Source organism: Haematobia irritans, chromosome 1, assembly GCF_050003625.1.
Source record: "Haematobia irritans isolate KBUSLIRL chromosome 1, ASM5000362v1, whole genome shotgun sequence".
Classification (NCBI taxonomy): domain Eukaryota; kingdom Metazoa; phylum Arthropoda; class Insecta; order Diptera; family Muscidae; genus Haematobia; species Haematobia irritans.
In genome coordinates this window covers 167079179-167103845 of record NC_134397.1, presented here as the reverse complement: position 1 = coordinate 167103845, position 24667 = coordinate 167079179, and the positions used below count along the sequence as shown (strand labels likewise).

Genomic DNA, 24667 nt, shown 5'->3' with positions numbered 1-24667 from the left:
AGCCCCCATATAAACCGATTCTCAGATTTGACCGCCGGAGCGGAGAAGAGCCAAATTCATCCGATTCGGTTGAAATTTGGTACGTGATGTTAGTATATGGTATCCAACAACCATGCAGGAATTGGTTCATATCAGTCCATAATAATATATAGCCCCCATATAATCCGATCCCCAGATTTGACCTCCGGTGCCTTTTGGAGAAGCAAAATTCATCCGATCTGTTTGGAAATTTGGATCCCGAGATTTGGTTGTGGAGCCTCTTGGAGGAGCAAATTTCATCCGAATCAGTTGAAAGTTGGTACATTGTGCTAGTATATGGCCGTTAACAACCATGTCTAACTAGGTCCATATCGGTCTATAGTTATATAGCCCTCAGATAAATCGATCCCCAATCACACAAAAATTGGTCCATATCAAGTTCATAATTGTATATAGCCCCCATATAAGCGACCCCCATAATTCAATTCTGGCTCTCCACCATGTATGGACTAACTCACAATTTAGAAACGATTAATATACCCAACCCATGTAATTCGATTGTGGATGCCAGTCTTTCGTAGAAGTTTCTACGCAATCCATGGTGGAGGGTACATAAGATTCGGCCTGGCCGAACTTACGGCCGTATATACTTGTTGTTCTTCTGTTTTTACTTGTACTAACAACATGTAGAACAAAAATTGTCATTTTGAAAACCTACATCAATTACTTCAAGAGCTATATAAGCTTGTTTTGAAAACTTAATTCTTGAATTGTGACCAAATGGCCTTACGAAAATAAGCGCTATTTGGCCTATAATATTTTTCAAAGTGTAAGGAAAAATACAATAAAGAACCGGAAAAAGTATCAGCCATAGTTTTTGTATGAATATCCATTTACCAGAAACATACAGTAGAACCATTGTATCAAATTTTCGTATTTTTCGTTTATTGTTAAAGAAGTTTATATAAATGTATTTTTGACTCACCAATATGGAAAATATTTATAGCTTATTTAGATTCAAGGCTCTACTTTAAAATAACATTGAAAAGTAAATCGAAACTAAGTGGGTAAATAGAATTTGGTGTCTTTTTCGAATGTCCTTCTAACTGGACATCGGTAGTGAAAGGGTTAAGACTTTTAAAATTTTTTAGAAATTTAGCTATACAATAATTGAGATCTCGACATTTTAACGTTAAATGAATAAGGTGTTAAAGTCCTGATTTGTTTTTCAGAATAAAAAATCCTTCGATTAGACAATAATTACCTTCATCAGAAGCCGATTAGTTAACAATAAAAATAAATTTTAAAAATCTGTAAATGTTGTCGAACTCTCAGAAAACCAGATGTATTTTTTATTACAAAGATAATGCTTCAAACCTTAAAAAATCCTTTTTTGAAATCTCAATAATTGACTTTTAGGGAGATAAATTTTTGACTTCCGATTTGTCTACTGCTCAGATAATAAAAAAAATTTAAAAATATTAGTATCTACACTCAAAAAAATTTCACGAACATTTTTCAATTAAAATTTTTATTGATTTTTAAAAAATATTCAATTAAAAATTTAGTTAATTCAATGAATTTTTTAATTGAAACAAAAATCAATCACAAAAATTAATAGTATCAAATAATTTTTTAGTTGGATTAATTAAGCTTTTAATTGAATTTCAATTAATTTTTTAATTGATACTATAATTTCTGTGACATTTCAATTAAAAACTTAATTGGATCAATTAATTTCGTGATTGAATCAGATTTTTTTTTGTGTGTGTGTAGGGTGTCCAAAACCTACACCGCTTAATCGGCTAACCGGATCCCGATATAAATTCCTAAACGTATAGTGAAGAAATTGGCATTCTCGGTTTTAAAATCTGATTTAAGATTACCTGACTTTGAAACATCGGTTATCCGGTTGTCTCTATTTCAATAACATTTCTATCTACTTTGTCATATGTTTCCTCTGAAAGTCAAACTTTGTTTTGAGACGTACTGAAGAATGCAAACAGCTGACACACTACAAAACGTATTATTTAATTAACAAAATATCTTTTATCACATGACTCTTTATACGATTATTTGAGAATAGAACCGATAAACTCTGAGTTTTGTATTTTAGTTCGACGTCTACCTTTAGTAAACGATTATTTCCAGAATCAAATTTCATAAAAAATAAGCGTTATTTCTTGATGAGAGTCGACTTATGTAATTTGATCTGCTGAATCAAATTACATCTGCTGAATTCGAAAACAAAAATGTTTACAAATTTTTTATGGAACCGGTTTTGAGATATCTCGTTATTTTTAGTTTTTTCGCTGTTTTTTCAATAAACAAATTATATCTCGAGTTAGAAATGACCGATTATATCGTTCTTAAATGAAGGGTATTAAGATGACGAATAGTCGTTTGTAATTGGATCTGTGATAAGTTAACTGGTTCAAAAAATATCGATGCGCAAAAAAGTATAAACCATCCGCCAGAAAAGTATAAACCATTAAATCTTCTAACAACCCCGAAACTGTGATTGCTTCAACTCTCAAAAGATGAAAAAAAATTATGAAACAATATATTAAAATAAAGTAAGAAAAATACATGAAAATGTATATATATATTTTTTTTTCAAATTCATATGAGTTCATAGGCACAACGTATCAACCAATACCAAGAGTGAATCAAAAGCACGTTTTTAGAAGCTGAACTTTTTTTTGCTAAGATCACTTGGTTCTTTCTAAAATCAAAATTTCAATAATACCTGGTTATAAATTGTATATAATTTCCAATTTATATTAATTTAAATCTTTCGATAATGATTAATCCAAAACAAGCTTACGAGTAGTTCAATAAATAAAAATATAACATTAAAACTTTCACATCATCTCCACCCACAACAAATTTCTTTGAGTGTATGTTAAGTTTCTAACTTGATACATATTTAAGTGTAAACTAAAACCATTGACAAGATAAAACTTTTTGTACTCATCTTCTGTTTTTGTTTTTTTTTCTCCAAAACAAATATCAGGACGACCATTTCCATTACAAAATTGCTCGATAACCAACCAATCAGCAGATTCTTTACAAGTGGATTGCATTGAGGGTTTCGATGGTGGCCTTCCACAAAGTTTCATGTTGGAGTTGGTGGAATTAAACAATTTGCGTTTGGCACGAAATATAACTTTGCAGGTAAGTTTTATCAACACACACACACATATGCTCTTCTCTCCCTTGTCACAGGATAAATGCTATGTCATTGAAAAGGAAAATTTTGTTGTAAAAAGTCATATATAAAAGTTTTGGCAATGTAGCTCAATTATATAATGTGAAAATAATTATTTGCCAGATAGAGTACGTGTGGTCGTTTATGTCTTAAAAAATTAATGCCAGTGTATCCTAGGGGGGTTTATGTTTTTGGTCACAACGTCTTTGGCAGAAGATAAACTTTTGCTGATCTACTGTGGGGGGTTTTTGTTTTTCTCTGTTTGAGATTCTTTGAAATATAGTTACACGTAAAGAAATAAAATATTGGAAAATAAGAAAAGCAGTAATAATGGGTTATGGAACGAATCAATTAAGTTATATTTGAAATTGCTTCAACCGTGGTAATTAAAAAAATTAATTGATTCAAATAAAAACAAGTATATACGGCCGTAAGTTCGGCCAGGCCGAAGCTTATGTACCCTCCACCACGGATTGCGTAGAAACTTCTTCTGAACACTGCCATCCACAATCGAATTACTTTGGTTGCGGTAACGCTTACCGATGGCAAGGTATGCATCTGAAATACTCCTAACACCGTCTTCTAAATTATCAGTAAGTCCATACGTGGTATATATTAAATTAAAAAAGACCGATTAAATACGTATATAATTCAGTTTGACAAAGTTTTCTATAGAAATAAAATTTTGACAGAATTTTCTATAGAAATAAAATTTTGACAAAATTTTCTATAGAAATAAAATTTTGACAAAATTTTCTATAGAAATAAAAATTTGACAAAATTTTCTATAGAAATAAAATTTTGACAAAGTTTTCTATAGAAATAAAATTTTGACAAAATTTTCAATGGAAATAAAATTTTAACAAAATTTTCAATAGAAATTAAATTTTAACAAAATTTTCTATAGAAATAAAATTTTAACAAAATTTTCTATAGAAATAAAATTTTGACAAAATTTTCTATAGAAATAAAATTTTGGTAGATTATTTTTGGCTCGAGTGGCAACCACGACCAATTTTTGTGTGATTGGGGATCGGCTATATATAACAATAGCCGATATGGACCAATTTTGGTATGGTTGTTAGCGGCATATAAACCCAGAGAAGGAATATGATCACCTCAAACATGTTTTAAGAGCAAAATGTTATTTTTGGGTGGTGACCATGTAACATGGTTTTCGCAACCATGTTATTTTCTTGGAAATCATGTATCTGATTTCGGCAAGCATGTATCTGATTTGACGACAAAATAACATTTTAGTGACAAACATGTTACATGGTCACCATACAAAAATAACATTTTGCTCTTGAAACATGTTTGAGGTGATCATATTCCTTCTCTGCGTGTACTAACACCACGTTCCACATTTGAACCGGACCATATACAAACACCATGTACCAAATTTCAGCCGGATCGGATGAAATATGCTTCTCTTAGAGGCTCCGCAAGCCAAATCTGAGGGTCCGTTTATATGGGGGCTATACGTAAAAGTGGACTGATATGGCCCATTTGCAATACCATCCGACCTACATCAATAACAACTACTTGTGCCAAGTTTCAAGTCGATAGCTTGTTTCGTTCGGAAGTTAGCGTGATTTCAACAGACGGTCGGACGAACATGCTTAGATCGACTCAGAATTTCACCACGACCCAGAATATACTTTATGGAGTCTTAGAGCAATATTTCGATGTGCTACAAACGGAATGACATGAATGATTTTTATACCCTCCACCCCATCCTATGGTGGAGGGTATAAAAATCAATTATATTGTTAAGTCACCTCACTTTTTGTGACGATATTCATTCAGTGTGAAACTTTTGGGTTTTTTCTGCGTTTTTTTTTTTTGATTTGATGCCTGGCTGTTGATAATACAGTTTAGAATCAAGTTCTCGACCAAACTGAATCGTTTCACGTGGAAATAAAAAGAAAAAATCAATAACGTTTCCCGAAAACTTTTTACAAAATTAAAGAGACTAATGTAAAATACAAAAATTTTATGTAGAAGTCGAACTAGCGAAATATCTGATTTTGTAATTGTTAATTAGAATCAGACGAATTTCGTAATGGTCGTCCAAAAAGGTTGTTCGCATTGAATTCCACACCATTTGTCAATCGCTCCAAAAAGGTTCGGTCGATTGCGGTGCTTCGAAACACGTTTAGGGCATCGTGACTGGTGACGAATCATACATTTACGTGTATGATCCCGAATGTAAACAGTAGTCGAATGTATGGGTGTTTCATGATGAGTCAAATCCAAAAAAAAAAAATTCCAGGATCCCCACTTTTTCGCAAAATTTTGAGAGACTTTTCAATGAAAACTCAACCAAAGGGAGGAGCACTTTTCGCGTCGAAATGGAATTGAAGTTACCGAAACATTGTTGTGCTACACGAAATTATACAGCAACTGTGATAATGAATGTTTAATTCCTTGGCTGTTTCATATCTTCTTATTTTGTTTAAAGTCCTGGTCAATCCTTTTCATAATTTCAAAGAATTTTCGATGAAAGCTCGAACATATGGAATTGCATCTTTCACATCGAAATGGAATGGAAGCGATCGAAACATTGTTGTGCTACACGAACTTACACAGCATCGACTTCTCAAACTTAATTATTTTCAATTGTAGCTTGATTAGCATTTTTCGTTGTATCATATATTCAAAATATAGAGAATTTCTTTTTCAACTCATTTTTAAACATGATGATCTTATTTCATCTTCGCCTATTTTTTGGTAAATATAATTTAAACTGTCACCTTTCAAATACCATTTTGTATAACACAATGTGGTTGGTAGCACAGGAGATAGAGGACTTCAACGATTTCTATTAACAAAATTCGAAAGGAATTTAGAATTTCCCTGAGGAAGGGAGGGTCATGAATTCAATCCCAGTTTCGAACACTTCTATAAAAAGGAGGATCTCTTTGTCATTGAGCTAAAATATGGATGCACGCAGCACGTATGATAAGAGAGAAGTTCACCACTAGTGGTATCAAAGTGGACTGAATAGTCTATGTGTGCATAAAATAACAGTTTGCCCCTATATCTAACCAAATAGAATATGAAGTTCAACTTTGTCCAGTACTTTAACTTTTTCTCAGTGTGTATATACATTTTATTTTATTCGGTTTTTGTAAAACGAATATTCTTTCTAATTTGTGTTCCTTCGTACTTTTCTACGCCACTATGATTGTGGTTTAGCAGCAAATATCAATTGCCAAAATTTAAAAAGTTTCTACAAGAAAAATTTTTTGTATTCCATATACTTCCGGTTCCTGGCGAAGCTAAACGAAAAATCAACTACAAACCTAGATAGCAAAGAAGTAGAGCTCATATTGCAATAAGTATATGAAGGTGATGCATATACACACCTATACACATTGGTGTAGGTGTAACCAGTTGTGGTTAAGTTGTTTGGTATGATAAGTGTGTGTATGGGTAAATAGGTTATGTATGTATATGTAAGCAAGTCTTATTATATTCTAAAGTTTCCATTTATTAAAGTGATTGGGTGTTAAAACTTTTTCTTTGAAGATGCATATATTCAATTTGTTCTCTTTCAGCTTTGAATGATTAAATGACAAATTATCTTAAAAAAATATAATCAATAAAGTAAAATGATAACATGGATAAAATCTCGAAATCTGGTATATAAATAATTAATTGTCTTCTTCGTTGTGTTGCATATGGAGTTTATGTATAGAAAACAATTATTTTTGGCTTTCATCACGAATTTAGTTGATCCAATTAATTTTTAATCCAATTAATTTTTAATGCAGTACGAATATTTTTATTTCTGAATGTAATAGATCAAAGTGCGTTTGTAAGCTTGCAAAGAATAAAATTAACTGCCACTTGAATAAATCTGTCTGTTGCCAGACGAGGAATTTAGAAATTATAGGTTGCAATGCATATCAATCACAGTGTTCAGTAGAAGGAAGCGATACTACTCCCCCGAAATATTAATCCTTAAATGCGCACATTATCTTTCCAGATACAACCAGAAAAAATTCGTACGTCTTAAAATATTTACCGAATTCTAGGAAATCAAGTTTGTTTCATTAAAAATATCATAGCGCAGTTTTAAAAAATATGTTTTTCTGGAAAATCTGTGCAATCTGAAACCAAAAATTCCAAAATCTACTAATTTAAGAATAATTTGTATTTACCAGAGATAAAGGGAGCCACCGTGGTGCAATGGCAGCCTTGTATAAAAAGGGTCGTGGGTTCGAATCCTGCGTCGACCGAACGCCAAGAAGTTTTTCAGCGGTGGATTATCCCTTCTCATAATGGTGATATTTCAGAGTGTTTCAAAAGATTTTCTAAGTACGAGTAGTTTCAGAGAAATGTGAAACGCCGTTCGGACAAAAATTTTATAAAATCAAAAAGTCTTAGTTTGCTCAATTTTATTTCTGTAGAAAATTTTGTCAAAGTTTTTTCCTATACAAAATTTTCTAAAATTTTTTTTTTCTATAGGCATTTTTTTCAAAATTTTATTTATATAGAAATTTTTCTCAAAATTTTTTTTTCTATAAAAAACTTTGTCAATTTTTTTTTCGATATAAAATTTTTGTCAAAAATTTATTTCTAGAAAGTTTTGTCAAAATTTTATTTCCATAGAAAGTGGTGTCAAAATTTCATTTTCCAAAAAAATTCTCTCAAAATTTTTATTTCCATAGAAAATTTTTTTGAAATTTTTATTTTGTTAAATTATTTTGTTAAAATTTTGTGAAAATTTTATTTTTATAGAAATTTTTGTCAAATTGTTATTTCTATAGAATTTTTGTCGAAATTTATTTCTATAGAAATTTTTGTCAAAATTTTATTTCTATAGAAATTTGTAAAGTACCCCTTAGTGGGAGAGGGATATTTAGCAAAATCTACCAAATCATCAAGAATTCAATCTACAAAACAATAAAAAATCTACCGTTTTTGGTAAGATTCCACAAAACATCTGTGTACACTGAAAAAACAGTGAACCCTCCAGGAAGAAAAGTTTTGGTTAATTTTAGAAAATTTTGAATATTTTTAGAAAATTTTAACTAAACAGTATTACAAACGTTGGCATAACGCCGATATCATAAAAATAAGTAAAAATTTTTCGACAAATTCAAGAAAATTTATTAGGCATAATTAATTTTTTTCACATGTTAAAGAAAATTTTGTAGTTTGAAGGAAAAAAATTGCAGTTCAAAATTGCAAGAATGTCTTTAGTGACATACGAAGTTCATGATGGACGCATTTGTAGTAAAAGTTACAAATTCAAAGAAATAATGAACTATTTTGTGAGAAATACGAATTTAGAAAATCTTTATGCTTAATTTGTGTATAATTTTTACACAAAAAATTATTAGAGTAAAGGAAACTTTCATAAAACATAATAATTCCATGAACTAAAATAAAGTTAAATTGGCTTTAGTGAAATAGAGAGTTCACTTTTTTTGAGTGTAGTATAAATATATTTCTATTTCATACTGCAATTAATTTGTTTATTTGTAAACAAAAACTTAGTTTAATGCACACTATGTCTTTTAAGTTACAACCACTATTTTTGCAAAAAATACAAAAAAAAAAATTAAAAAATGTGCAATGCAGATGTTCCTTTTTACCATTTTTAAATTAATTAAAATAATAACCATTCTTTAAATGTTTTATAAGCCTTATTCGTTCCAATAATTAAATGAAAAAAAAGAAAAAACTATTTTATTTATATTTTTTTACGTTTTTATTGAACGAAAACATTTTTAATAGTATTTGATTCCGGCAAGGTTCTGGTTAGCTTAGATAATCATTCTACTTCATGCATAAAATATGCATATATGTACATATATGCATAAACATACATCTGCTTATGTCTTTATATGCACACATATATACTAATGACATCTTACAATGTCAGCAATTTTAAGAAAGTTTTCATGTTCTGTACCAAAAAGAAACAACATTTTTTTTTTTTTTTTGGAATCAAAAAATCCTTGAAAGTCTTCCTCAAGCTAGAACAAGACAAAGCACTCATCTCTAATTTAAAATAATAAGTTGAGCTACCCCATAAGAAATTGACTTTAAACTTTATGTCCTGGCAATGATGTTTTTGTCCTTGTTTTTTATACTTTTTCTTTATATATAATTTTTGTTTCTTTTTTTTACATTTTGCTAAAAGGGTCTTGTTTTTCACTGGAAGCACAAAGCATAAGGTGAAGGGATTGCATTAAAAGTTTTTTCTCTAGTCAGTGGGGAAGGGGGGTGTAGGCGCAGAGATATATGTGGATGACGAACAAAGTTTTATTGTTTATAATTTCTTTTAAACTGCCTGGAAAAAATGATTGTTACAAAGTTTCATGTTTTCTGCTTCTTTTGTTTTGTCTTACCCAGAAATGGAATTAGTAAAACGTGCTTCTAGTAGTCGCTATGGGTCCTAAACGTTTTTTTCGGCTATTATTTGATATCAACGGGTTTTTAGGTTAGGAAATGTATAGAAAATATGTTTCGTATAAATAAAAATATATGCTAAAATAATTTTAAATTTTTTTTTTTCAATGGTCCTTCGATCTTTATATTTATCAAATAGAAATAATATTGAAGAATTTATAAATGAGCCAATTTTACTGATTGATTTCATTATCTATTTCTATTTGTTTTTCTAATTAGTTCCCATTTTCTCTTACAGCATACATCGAGTCCTGTTACCTTCTTCATTGACAATTTAGATCCAAGTGCCACATATCGCATGATTATATTTGCTGTTAATGCCAAAGGACGTTCAGAGCCAATAATTATTGACGATATTAATTTTAAAGGTGTTGCCAAATTTACTGGTAAGTTTTAAATTATAAACATTTTTTGTGCTATAACAAATAATGCATGAATGACTATAGGAAACTCATAGCTAAGGGGATGGATAAGTATTTAAGGACATCATTCGTATTCGAGATAAAGAATTGACCTGTATAAATTAGGAATTGCAAAGAAAATCAAAACTAATACTTTGTGATATTTGCCAAAAGCGAATGATATCGACAATTTGTGAAACACTTGACACGGTAAAAAATATTCCGTCCCCTTTTCCACAGATTAGGGATTGCAAACAACATCAAAGAGACTGAAATATATAAACTCAATAAAACAGAACGACTTAATCCAGCGATATATGTGAAGTATCGCACTGAAAAAAATATTGTCGTGAGGTCAAAGATTTCATGTCTTTAAAATACGATTACAAATTTTGCTTAGCATAGAAGACGCATTTTTCTAAAATAAAGTTATTTTCCTTGTCCAAAAGTCGATAAATTTTTCAATGAAGTCGTATTGTCCTTATAATTAAGTGATTTGACTTAAAAATGGGTATCTTAACATGAAAGAAAAAATTTATAGGCTAAGGTTAATAATTCCGAAAAATTCTTTAAATTTAATGAAATTGTCTTTAAATTTGTTGTCTTTTTTCATCTTGACTACAAAGCAAAAAATCGTTCAAATATGGGGCATGTTTTTCAAAACTTTATTTTAAAGAAGTTTTTTACTTCAAACATAGCATAATTTCTACTGGAAGTCGAGTCCTAATTTGGAAATAAAGTTGCCGTTAACTCGTTTTTAAAGGACTTTGATAGCATATGAAGTAAAAATGCTGAGAAAGCGAAAAATTAAAACCTAAATTTAAAAGATAATTGTGTCTTAAAAGTATCCTTACTTGTATTCTCCGCTTCTTTGGCTCGGAATCAATACCAAATTTTTTAAAGTAAAGACAAAATCTTTGGAACCGAGTATGCTTTTTTTCAGTGCGGATGTTCTTTTAACTCTAATAATATATTAAAATTATGGCAGGAGCATGTAAATGCTCCTATATTGGAATAAAACGATAAAAGCAGAAACACGAAAAAGGATTGTATTAAAAGCCATAAAAAACAATAAAATTGTGACAACATTTTCTATAGTAATAAAATTTTGGCAAAATTTTCTATAGTAATACAATTTTGACAAAATTTTTTATAGAAATAAAATTTTGGTAAATTATTTTTGGCTTGAGTGGCAACCATGATTATGAACGGATATGGACAAATTTTTGTGTGATTAGGAATCGGCTATATATAACTATATACCGATATGGACCAATTTTGGCATGGTTGATAGCGGTCATATATTAACAGCACGTTAACATTTCAGCCGGATCGGATGAATTTTGCTCCTCCAAGATGCTCCAAGCTATATATAAACATATAGGGGCTGTATATAATACTTACACCTCGTTCCAAATTTCAACAGGATCGAATTTTACTCCTCCAAGTGGCTCCGGTGTTCAAATCTGGGGATCAGTTTATATGGGGGCTGTATATAATTATGGATTGATATGGACCAATTCCTGCATGGTTGTTAGATACTATATACTTACTCCACGTACCAAATTTCAACCGGATCGAGTGAATTTTGCTCTTCCAAGGGGCATCGGAGGTAAAATCTGGGGATCAGTTTAAATGGAGCTACATATAAATATGGACCAATTCCTGCATGGTTGTTAGATACTATATACTTACTCCACGTACCAAATTTCAACCGGATCTGATGAATTTTGCTCCTCCAAGATGCTCCGGAGTTCAAATCTGGGAATCGGGGCTATATATAATTATGGGTTGTTAGATACCATATACTTACACCTCTACACCTCGTTTCAAATTTCAACCGGATCGGATGAATTTTCCTTCGCCAAGAGGCTTTGGAGGTCAAATCTGGGGATCGGTTTATATGGAGGCTTTATATAATTATGGACCGATATTCACCAATTTTTGCATGGTTGTTACCAACCATCTACTTACTCCACGTGCCAAATTTCAACCGGATCGGGTGAAGTTTTCTCCTCCAAGATGCTCCGGTGGTCAAATCTATGGATCGGTTTATATGGGGACTATATATAGTTATGGGCCGATATGAACCAATTTTTGCGTGGTTGTTAGAGACCATATACTAACACCACGTACCAAATTTCAATCGGATGAAATTTGCTTCTCTTAGAGGCTCCGCAAGCCAAATCTGGGGGTCGGTTTATATGGGGGCTATACGTAAAAGAGGTCCAATATGACCCATTTGCAATACCCTCCGACCTACATCAATAACAACTACTTACGCCAAGTTTCACGTCGATAACTTGTTTCGTTCGGACGTTAGCGTGATTTCAACAGACAGACGGACGGACATGCTTAGATCGACTCATAATTTCACCAAGACCCAGACTATATATACTTTATGGGGTCTTAGAGCAATACTTCGATGTCTTACAAACGGCATGACAAAGTTAATATACCCCCATCCTATGGTGGAGGGTAGAAATATGTGACATTAAGTTTTATTTTTAATGTATTTCCATACAATTTTGCCTAGTTCATCTACGAAATTTGTTCAAGTTTAGCAAATCCAAAAAAAAACTTAAAAAATTCTATATTGAAAATATGTGAACATCCATACGCCAGACTTCCATTTGAATATGTGTGCATATGTTCATCCAACAATTTGTCCTGGATCCATGAGGAAATCACTTGCAATTGTTCTGCATACTCTGTGTAAATTTCACCTTGGGGCGGATGTAGCTAAAGTAAAACTATCAATAAAAATTGCATTATGCAAAACAGGATATTGACTTTTAAATTTTTTTTCTTTTTATTCTACATTGTGTGTTGTTTTTCTTCCACATCGTTGTTATTGTTGTTTTTTTTTTGCTGCTCTCTATATTGTTGTTAATACTTCCGCTGAAACCAAGAAACTTCCACTTATGGTCTTATTTAGAAAAGATCAATATGTGTGCGTTTACTATGAAATGGAACGTTGTGAGTCATTCCCATATGGAATTTCTGGAGAAAATTTAACAACAAAAGAAAAATATTTCCTACGCAGAAGAGCTAGTTGTATTTGATAGAACAAATAAGAAGATCCAAATTAAATATTTATCAATTTTCCTGTGATAAACTTTTTTATTTATTCAACGTCCAGTGTTGTAGGTGTTTTATCGAAATTATTTTCTAATTTTAAATTATGAAAAAATCCCCTATTCAAAAATAATATCGTAGCCGTTTTATCACTTACAAAACCCATAAAGAAATCCACTATTCAACAATATTTAGAAAACGATATAAGAAATAAGCACTTGAATTTTTACCTTCATGGCATACGAGTATATTAAATCGAGGTCAGTTGTGTGTTTTAACTCAAAATCGATGCCAATCTGTAAACGAAATTAACATTTATAAGATATTAACAATAATGACAGTAACAATATTAGCAGCAAAACAAGTATATACGTCCCTAAGTTCGGCCAGGCAGAATCTCCACCATATATTGCGTAGAAACTTCTACTAAAGGCTGTAATTCAAAATCGAATTACTTTGGTTGTCATAACACTTACATAACAGATGGTATTTTTCAGCTTCTTGAAATTGTCTTCTAAATTGTAAGTTAGTCCATATATACCCCATATGTTAGAAAATTAACAACAGATTAAATACCTCTACAATTCAGTTCTTGATCGGGGAGGGGAGTATATAAATAATTATTTAGCTAACCAATATGAACCAATTTTTGCACGGTACTTAGAGAGCCAGAAGTGAAATATGGAGTTCGGTTTATATAATTATGAACCGATATGGACTAAGTTTTGCATGGTTGTTGAAGCTGTACCGAATTTCAACTTGATCGGATGAAATTTTGTCCTTCCAAAGCCAAATCTGGAGATCGGTTTACATGGCGACTATAGATAATTATTGACCGATGTGGATCAATTTCTGCACGGTTGTCAGAAGCCATCTACTCACACCATATACCAAATTCCAACCAAATCGTATGAAATTTGCTCCTCCAAAAGGCTCCGGAGGTCAAATCTGGGAATCGGTTTATATTATTGGTCCGATATGGACCGATTTTTGCATCAACCGGGTGGGATAAAATTCGCTCCTCCAAGAGACTCCGAAGGTCAAATCTGGGAACTGCTTTATATGGGGGCTATATATATATAGTTATGGACCGCTGTATACCAATTTCAGCACGGTTGGTAGAGGTCATATAAAAACACCACATACCCAATTTCAACCGGATCGGATGAAATTTGTTTCTGTAAGAGGCTCGCAATCCAAATCTGGGAGCTATACCTAAATGATCCGATCGATAAGAACTACTTGTGCCAAGTTTCAAGTCTATAGCTTGTTTCGTTCGGAAGTTAGCGGGATTTCAACAGAGGTACGGACATCGCCAGATCAACTCAGAATTTCACCACGACCCAGTATATATAGACTTAATGGGGTCTTAGACGAATATTTCGAAGGAATGACAAAGTTAGTACACCCAGGCGTATTTTTTCTGTGTAGATTTTGGTATCTATGAATAAGCTTGCTTATTAACCTACAATTTTTTTTTTTTGGTATGGAGTAAATAAAAATTAATTCCAAACTGGCCAGAAGTCATATTTATCACATGTTCATATTCTCTTCTCCAAAATCAATCGAGCAATTATTGAACTCCAATTTCAAGGTGGAAACATTTTTATTTTTCAAGAACACCAATCCACTATGTTGCCAATATAGTCGGCAATCGAGAATTTTTCTCCAACAAAAAAAAAACAGATTACTTGTATCCAACGATTTTGACCTTCCCTTAAGGATTTTGGTATTGATTCCGAGCCAAAGATGCGGCTTCTTTAAAATAAGGACATTTTTTACGGACCTCCCGGGCTTTAAATCTAGTATTAATAAAATTAAAATTGGATACAGATCTCATTTATCGAGTTTTTTATTTTTTTTTTTGCGATATATTAATAAAGGTATTTATGTAAATTTATTTATGTAAACAAATTCCAATTTCAAAATCCAAATTATGTCAGGTACTTCAAAGTAAAAACAGTTTTCTTAATGCTAAAAAAAAACCTTTAAACCAAAGATGCAAATCCTTAAAATAAGTCTTAGCCTATATTAGAAGCGTTTTTGTCTTAAATTTAAAAAGGAGTTAAAGACGATTTCTTTAAATTAAAAATGTTTTTCTTTATTTTAAGGAAAATTTGCCTTACTTCAAAGATCTACAACTTCAGCAGAGAGACGCAAAATTTGAAGTTTTGTGTACTAAATTTAATGAAAAAAATTTTTGAAGCAAGGATTATAAACTTTTTTTTAATAAAAATTTCACTGTTTTAAAGAATTTTGTCCTTAGCACTGCGTAAATTTTGAGTCCTAAACTTTAAGTTGCATAATCTTCCATATTAGGGCAATATTTTTTTCAGTGTATGGAGAATAACAAAATATTACAAAATTACGAAGCAATCAACTAGACAGTTGTAATTGACAATTAAAAATGGGGGAAGTTTTCAAAATGCGAATTTTTATTTTTCTCAACAGCATGGGCTACATTTCCATTTCCATGGGCTACATTTCCGTTTAAACATGCACTCAAAAACAGTTTGATTAGATCCAAAGATGTATCATGTAAATTTATCATGTAAGCAACCCCCAGCACTTAAAGAACTAATAATCCTCTTCGAATTTAATTTTGGAATTGCTCATTTGTTTTGTAAGGTTAGCTTATCGTATATCTACATATTTTTTTTCTACTTCTATTCTCTAGATATGCATATAGAGCACTGGTTTTACAAGTATCTATATCGCATTTATAGCTGGTTTTTTTTGTCACTTTTAGTCTTTTTCATTGCGAAAACAATAAAACTCAATATTGGTATGTATTCCTTTTTCCTCCTACTTTACTGCAATATTACTATCAACATACTATAATGCCCTTTCCGCCAGTCAACCAACAAGTGTTGAAGAAATATCATCGTTATCATCATATATCCCTGGCAAGCAGAAGTTATAGCGCAAAAAGTGCAAATCTCATGAATTTTTATTTTAATACAAATTGTCAAGAATATGAAAAGATAACAGCATGTAGAATAGAAATCTATGGATACATATACAGTGATGTGCTTATAATTTGCAATAACATTCAGGTATTTAGCTAAATATTTGATTCAAGAGATATTAAATTAATTTAGGTAAATAGCATTTACAAATTTTAATTTTATAAATTCGAAATTAGCTTCCTAAAAAATTGTTAGAATTCTTTGATTATACCCAGCAAAATTTCTCATTACCAACTAATAATAAAACCTCACTGTCGCATTACCAAAAGCTACATTGTGATGCATCCGTCTGGTGATTGTAAGCCATTATTCCCAAACATACAGTATTGCTGTGGATATGATACAAAAGCTCTTGCTAAGAAGTTTCCATCTCAATAACTTACCCAGTTGTTTTCTCAAATTAATTTAGATAAATTGCAATAACAAATTTTAATTTTATAAATTCGAAATTAACTTCCTAAACAAATTTTTTGAATTCTGACCTTTGATTATACCCAGCAAAATTTCTCATTACCAACTAATCTCGGAGGTAATTTAATGCAAAATTACTAAGCAATCACTATAAAATGGAAATCTAGTTTTCCTTTTTCAAGGACATGTTCAGTGAGGAAATTACTTTACTGTCGCATTACCAAAAGCTACATTGTCATGCATCCGTCTGGCGATGGTAATCCATTATTCCTAAGCATACGGTATTGCTGTGGGTATGATACAAAAGCTCTTGCTAAGAAGTTTCCATCTCAACAACTTACCCAGTCGTTTTCTCATTTAGATATATCTGTATGGATTTACTCAATTTGGATGTATATGTTAATCAATATACTCCGACAAACTATCAAATGTGATCCTCCATCCACATAAGGGAGCCACTGTGGTGCAATGGTTAGCATGCCCGCCTTGCATACACAAGGTCGTGGGTTCGATTCCTGCTTCGACCGAACACCAAAAAGTTTTTCAGCGGTGGATTATCCCACCTCAGTAATGCTGGTGACATTTCTGAGGGTTTCAAAGCTTCTCTAAGTGGTTTCACTGTAATGTGAAACACCGTTCGGACTCGGCTATAAAAAGGAGGTCCCTTGTCATTGAGCTTAACATGGAATCGGGCAGCACTCAGTGATAAGAGAGAAGTTCACCAATGTGGTATCACAATGGACTGAATAGTCTAAGTGAGCCTGATACATCGGGCTGCCACCTAATCTAACTAAACCTAACCATCCACATAAACTTGTTAACTAACTTCCATTTAAATGTGGGATTTCTGATATCCTATTATTTATATTGGCTAGGTAATATCTCATGTTTAAATTGTCACACTGTACTCATCGTAGCGGATATACAAAGTTATTGCACTAAAATAGCTTGGTCCTGCAAAAGGATATGAAACTGCAGGATATTGTGGCAGGTATTTATGGTTGAATTTTTTAAATAAATTCTAGAGATTATTAATAACATGATTGTGTTGTCCAGTCATTTGTCCTTGTTGGATTTGTCTGGTATGTGGTAAATGATCTTTTATTTATCGTTCATCCTATTCTTTTATTAGATTTTTGATTTTTTTCGCTGAAAAAAAAACTGTATTATATAACTGTATTGACATGATAGCTTAGAAGGACGTTCTTCCAAATAGAAAATAGACACATTTTAAGGTGAGAAGTAAACAATGTGCTGTAGTAACTCAATATTGGCATTAAAAGAAATTCCTGTACCTGTTATATGGTATAGAAAATAACAAGAAAATTCGCCTCTGAGTTCGTGTTGGTTGTTGATCGTATATTTGTGGTATGCATTTACAAAGTTTGATGCAGAGGTATTGTAGAAAATCTTTAGCAATTTGAGGAAAATACATTTATGTTAAGATTTATAGTTCAATTCAATTCTTCTTTGGCTCTTCCCAAGAAAATGTGAAAATATGGGATCAGTGTATAAAAGCAATACCCAGCGTTACTAGTACTTATCTAGCTCTTATCCCCAAATTGCGACGTTTTCATCCCAGAGATCCCTAATTAAAAAAAATTAAATACGAGATCGGTATATAAAACCAAATGTGGGTTAACAGTATTTTTTTGCTTTTGTCCTCAGATTGGAACAATTTCGTTTATAAAAATTCGGAATTTAAATAAGTTTTGAACAAGTTTTTATGAAAAAACAAGTAAGGAAAGTCTAAAGTCGGGCGGGGCCGACTATATTATACCCTGTACCACTTTATAGATCCAAATTTTCGATACCATATCACATCCGTCAAATGTGTTAGCGCTATATATAAAGGTTTGCCCCAAATACATACATTTAATATTACTAGATCTGGACTGAATTTGATAGACTTCTACAAAATCTATAGACTCAAAATTTAAGTCGGCTAATGCACTAGGGTGGAACACAATGTAAATAAAAAAATATGGGAAACATTTAAATCTGAAGCAATTTTAAGGAAACTTCGCAAAAGTTTATTTATGATTTATCGCTCGATATATATGTATTAGAAGTTTAGGAAAATTATAGTCATTTTTACAACTTTTCGACTAAGCAGTGGCGATTTTACAAGGAAACTGTTGGTATTTTGACCAGTTTTGTCGAAATCAGAAAAACATATATATGGGAGCTATATCTAAATCCGAAAAGATTTCAACCAAATTTGGCACGCATAGCTACAATGTTAATTCTACTCCCTGCGCAAAATTTCAACTAAATCGGAGTTAAAAATTGGCCTCTGTGGTCACAAGAGTGTAAATCGGGCGAAAGCTATATATGGGAGATATATCTAAATCTGAACCGATTTCAATCAAATTTAGCACGCATAGCTACAATGCTAAATCTACTCCCTGTGCAAAATTTCAACCAAATTGGTCTAAAACTCTGGCTTTTAGGATCATATTAGTCCATATCGGGCGAAAGATATATATGGGAGCTATATCTAAATCTGAACCGATTTCAATCAAATTTTGCACACTTGACTATACGACTAAGTGTTATGTTTGTATAAAATTTCAGGCAAATCGGTATAAAACTCTGGCTGCTGGGTCCATATTAGTGCATATCGGGCGAAAGATATATATGGGAGCTATATCTAAATCTTAACCGATTTCTTCCAAAATCAATAGGGTCCTATTCTGACCCAAATTAGGAACATGTGCCAAATTTGAAGGCGATTGGACTGAAATTGCGACCTAGACTTTGATCACAAAAATGTGTTCACAGACAGACGGACGGACGGACAGACGGACATGGTTATATCGACTCAGGGACCCACCCTGAGCATTATTGCCAAAGACACCAAATGTCTATCTCGTCTCCTTCTGGGTGTTACAAACATATGCACTAACTTATAATACCCTGTTCCACAGTGTGGCGCAGGGTATAAAAAGATTTCAGGTTCGAATTGAAGTATTGAAGCCTCTATAATTCTGCATGTTTTCTTTGCATGAAGATTGTCAAATGTTTAAGCTCTATCAACTATTATAAAAATGTTGTTGAACGTTTTATGCATTAACAATGGTAACAATTCTGAGTAATTCACAACTACTCTTGTAGTGTCAGAACAGACTCATCTGTCCATATAAAATAGCATCTATTCGCTGTATAGTCAAATCCTAGGTCCATTATTTTAGATTCACTTAGAGTATTTAGGATTTTTGTGGTACCATAGATAGTAAACTTCTCTCTTATCAATTTGTGCTGCCCGATTTTATGTTGGATCACTACATCCTAATTTCAACCAAGTCGCTTCAAATTTGTCTCAATGTATTCTTTTATGGTTGACGTTTGGGTAAATTTAGATCATTAGTTTATGAATTTGTTGATTTGAACTTTTAGACTAAGCATTGCACATGAACTTTGTCCATACCTTTGATAAATTTCAAACTTCTGCTACCATAGCAATACAACAGGCTTATTATTATTTTAAAATGATACATATTCTCCAAAAATTTTCCAGGCATAACTTCCCAAACAAAATCAGTATCCTTAAAGCGTAGTCTCTCCTTATTTAACTAACCCCCCTAGCAATAGTTGAAATTTTCTTGTTATCCTTCATGCAACTTCCTAAATAATCAATGGGAAAAACGTACCAGTGTCTTCACATTATGGATGATGATCTTATGCCATCGATGCAGTTTCCTTATTGAAGCACGTTTCCATTAAAAAATAGCCAATTTTATATGTGTGATTCTTTTTTTTTTTGTTTTTTTGCTTTGTGGATGCAGCTGCGGTACTCGTATCAACCTTTGCCCATATGAGAACATATCGACAGATAGAGAAGATGGCAAACAATGCCAAATAAAATCTTCACGTATTTCAATAGAGTGCAATGCACCTGAAGGAGATATTTGCAAAGTAGAACAAAATAAGTTTGATATTAAATTTCTCACTTCTTTCATTGCAGAGAATTTAGGCAATTTTTCAATTCGTTACAAGTAGAGCTAGAGTAGTATTCGTATAAACCTGAAATCCATGTCATCCGGACTAATTGCATTTAACTGAAGCAGGGAAAAGCACTCTATGATTTCATTTTGGGTAACACTACTCCGCAAAATTTTTCATTACTAACACTTTTGAGGTATCCTAGTCACGGTTGCCACAGTTGGTAGAATTCTACCAAAAACGGTAGATTTTTTACTGTTTGGCAGATTGGTAGCACTCTTGACGTGTCAGCAGATTTTGCAAATTATTTTCCAACTAAAAGGTACAAATTTTCAATTTCAACAAATTTTCTATAGAAATAAAATGTTGACAAAAAGTTTTATAGGAATAAAATTTTGACAAAACTTTCAATAGAAGTAAAATTTTGACAAATTTTTCTATAGAAATAATATTTTGGAAAAATTTTCTATAGAAATAAAATGTTGACAAAATTTTCTATAGAAATAAAATTTTGACAAAATTTTTTATAGGAAAAAAAAATAGAAATAAAATTGTGAAAAAAATATTGTAGAAATAAAATTTTGAAAAAAAATTATTATAGAAATAAAATTTTGACAAATTTTCTATAGAAATAAAATTTTTAAAAATGTTGACAAAATTTTCTATACTAATAAAATTTTGATAAAATTTTCTATAGAAATAAAATGTTGATACAATTTTCTATAGAAATAAAATTTTGACAAAATTTTTCATACAAATAAAATTTTTCTACAGAAATAAAATTTTGACAAAATTCTCTATAGAAATAAAATTTTGACAACATTATCTATAGAAATAAAATGTTGACAAAATTTTCTATAAAAATTTTTCTATAGAAATAAAATTTTTACAACATTTTCTATAGAAATAAAATGTTGACAAAATTTTCTATAGAAATAAAATCTTGGCAAAATTTTCTATAGAAATAAAATGTTGACAAAATTTTCTATAGAAATAAAATTTTGACAACATTTTCTATAGAAATAAAATTTTAATAAAATTTTATATAGAAATAAAATTTTGTTTGGTAGTTTTTTGGTAAAATTTTCTCCAACCAGGGAAAAGCACTTTATGATTTCATTTTGGGTAGCACTACTCCGCAAAATTTTTCATTACCAAAATTTTTGAGGTATCCTAGTCTCGGTTGCCACAGTTTGTAGAATTCTACCAAAAATGGTAAATTTTTTACTGTTTGGTAGATTGGTAGCACTCTTGACATGTCAGCAGATTTTGCAAATTATTTTCCAACTAAAAGGTACAAATTTTCAACAAATTTTCTATAGAAATTAAATGTTGACAAATTTTTTTATAGGAATAAAACTTTGATCAAAATTTCAATAGAAATAACATTTTGACACATTTTTCTATAGAAATAAAATTTTGAAAAAAAATTTCTATAAAAATAAAATTTTGACAAAATTTTCCTTAGAAATAAAATTTTGACAAAATTTTCCTTAGAAATAAAATTTTGACAAAATTTTCTGTAGAAGTAAAATTTTGACAAAATTTTCTATAGAAATAAAATTTTGAAAAAAATTATTATAGAAATAAAATTTGGAAAGAAAAGAAGTTATTATAGAAACAAATTTTGAAAAAAAATTATTGTAGAAATAAAATTTTGAAAAAATTTATTATAGGAATAAAATTTTGACAAAATTTCATATAGAAAAATAAAATTACAAAATTTTCTATAGAAATAAAGTTTTTACAAAATTTTCTACAAAAATAAAATTTTGACAAAACTTTCTATGGAAATAAAATGTTGACAAAATTTTCTAGTAACAAAATTTTGATAAAATTTTATATAGAAATAAAATTTTGGCTAAATTTTTCATACAAATAAAATTTTGACAATATTTTCACAGAAATAAAATTTTTAAAAAGTGTTCTATAGAAATAAAAATTTTGACAAAATTTTCTACAGAAATAATGTTTTGACAAAATTTTCTAAAGAAATAAAATTTTGACAAAATTGTTTAAAGAATTAAAATTTTGACAAAATTTTCTAAAGAAATAAAATGTTGTTTAAATTTTCTTTAATAAGTAAAATTTTGAGAAAATGTTCTATAAAAATAAAATTTTGACAAAATAGAAATAAATTTTTAGAATAATAAATAAAATTTTGACAAGATTTTCTATAGAAATAAAATTTTGAAAAAAAATTATTATAGAAATAAAATTGTGAAAAAATATTTTAGAAATAAAATTTGGAAAGAAAAAAAGTTATTATAGAAATAAATTTTGAAAAAAAATATTGTAGAAATAAAATTTTGAAAAAATTTATTATAGAAATAAAATTTTGACAAAATTTCATATAGAAATAAAAATTTTACAAAATTTTCTGTAGAAATAAAGTTTTTACAAAATTTTCTATAAAAATAAAATTTTGACAAAATTGTCTATGGAAACAAAATGTTGACAAAATTTTCTAGTAACAAAATGTTGATAAAATTTTCTATAGAAATAAAATTTTGACAAAATATTTCATACAAACAAAATTTTGACAATATTTTCACAGAAAGAAAATTTTGACAAAATGTTCTGTAGAAATAAAAATTTTGACAAAATTTTCTATAGAAATAATATTTTGACAAAATTTTCTAAAGAAATAAAATTTTGACAAAATTGTCTAAAGTATTAAAATTTTGACAAAATTTTCTTTAATAAGTAAAATTTTGAGAAAATGTTCTATAAAAATAAAATTTTGACAAAATTTTCTATAGAAACAAAACTTTGACAAAATTTTCTGTAGAAATAAAATTTTGACAAAAATTTATTTCTATTAGTAGTTTTTTGATAAAATTTTCTCCAAATTTTTGTAGATTATTTTGGGCTCGATGAACAACCGTAATCCTCGTACAAAATTGTAAAAATTTCTATTAAATTGAAATTTAGTCTTACAAAGAGATATCCTATAATGAAAGTACTTCTATGCATCATTACCAAAAGCTGAATGGTAAGCATGGAATGAGTAAAAATTGTAGTATGTGGGAAACAAACAACAAATATATTGCCTACCTGTAAATTTGATGTGTGGTATCTGGTGATGGTATTTCATTATTCTCAAGTAAGCGGTATTGCTGAGAGTATGGCACAAGTGCTCTTGGTAACCAGTGTGTTCACCTCAACTACAGCTTTGGATGAGTAAGTTTTTTCTAAAGAATTATGTGTGTCACAGAAGTAAACCTTTTGGAAAATTTATGCTAGAATCAAATAATAAAACTAATATTAAATTAGCTTTGGAAGTTTTCGTTTACATTTTTAAAGGGCTTACTGAAGAAACTGTTGATACCAAGTTTTCAGAAATTAAAAAAAATATATATTCTTATTTTAAGATCTAAATAGACGAAGACATTTAAGGTATCAATCATTTTATCTAAATTTTTTAATTGAACCAACCCACACAGGAAGTTGAGCATAGGGCTGCATTTACCTGTTTATATTCCTTTTGAAAACAAAAGTGGCTATGCATCGAAGCATAAATAGCTCAAGTCCATAGGTCAATTTTCCCATAAACTGTCTGTATCTCTTCCACACATATTTGTTATCTCTCGTTGCGATTGTTTCCCACTACGTTCTGTTAGAACAACGCCGAGAAAAAAAGAACTCAAAATAGAATTACAACTGGCACTTCTTCTAAATAACACTAAACTTTTTCTATTGTTCTATCTGTGTGCTGCGTCTAGTTTTCCTCAAGATGGCTGGTGGTAAACCCACCTTCCTCCCCTCCCATTTTTTGTGCACTATTTACTTTCCATTAGATTTTTTTTGTTTTTGTTGTATTTGTTATTGTTAGAAAAAGGTCCGCATGTTTTGCCATGCCACGGTATTGCTGCAACATCATCGTCAGTAAGAAAAACATCACCAACATCCAACTTTACAAAGTCAAAGAGCAACAATAAGGATTCCAAAAAGTCCTTCGAAACCGTACTATCCCATCCATGTCTATCGGGCTGCAACTAAGACGGAAGAAGAAGAGAACCAGTAAAACACATACGCTCCTTTTGTTTTGGCATAAATGCAATTGACTTTTGTTGTTCGTTTGCTCTTGAAGTTGTTTCCTGCATCCATTTTTTGTGTTTTGTTTTTTTTTCCTCCTTGTTTGCTGTTTATTCAGTTTTAGTTATCCTTTTTTTGTGTAGTTGTTTTTATTCTTCGCTTTTGTCTTATAACTAAATTTATACGAATCCTTTTGCTGCATTGCT

The 24667-nt window shown here is 30.5% G+C and overlaps 1 protein-coding gene across 1 annotated transcript in view; it reads left to right on the top strand.

Annotated features, from left to right (window-relative positions):
- side-IV (sidestep IV transmembrane protein) overlaps positions 1-24667 on the top strand; it is a 440483-nt gene that overhangs the window by 389625 nt on the left and 26191 nt on the right. The window contains exons 13-14 of the mRNA XM_075292078.1: positions 2996-3156; positions 9858-10005. Of these exons, the coding sequence (XP_075148193.1) occupies positions 2996-3156; positions 9858-10005 (309 nt within the window). The remainder of the gene's footprint in view (positions 1-2995; positions 3157-9857; positions 10006-24667) is intronic.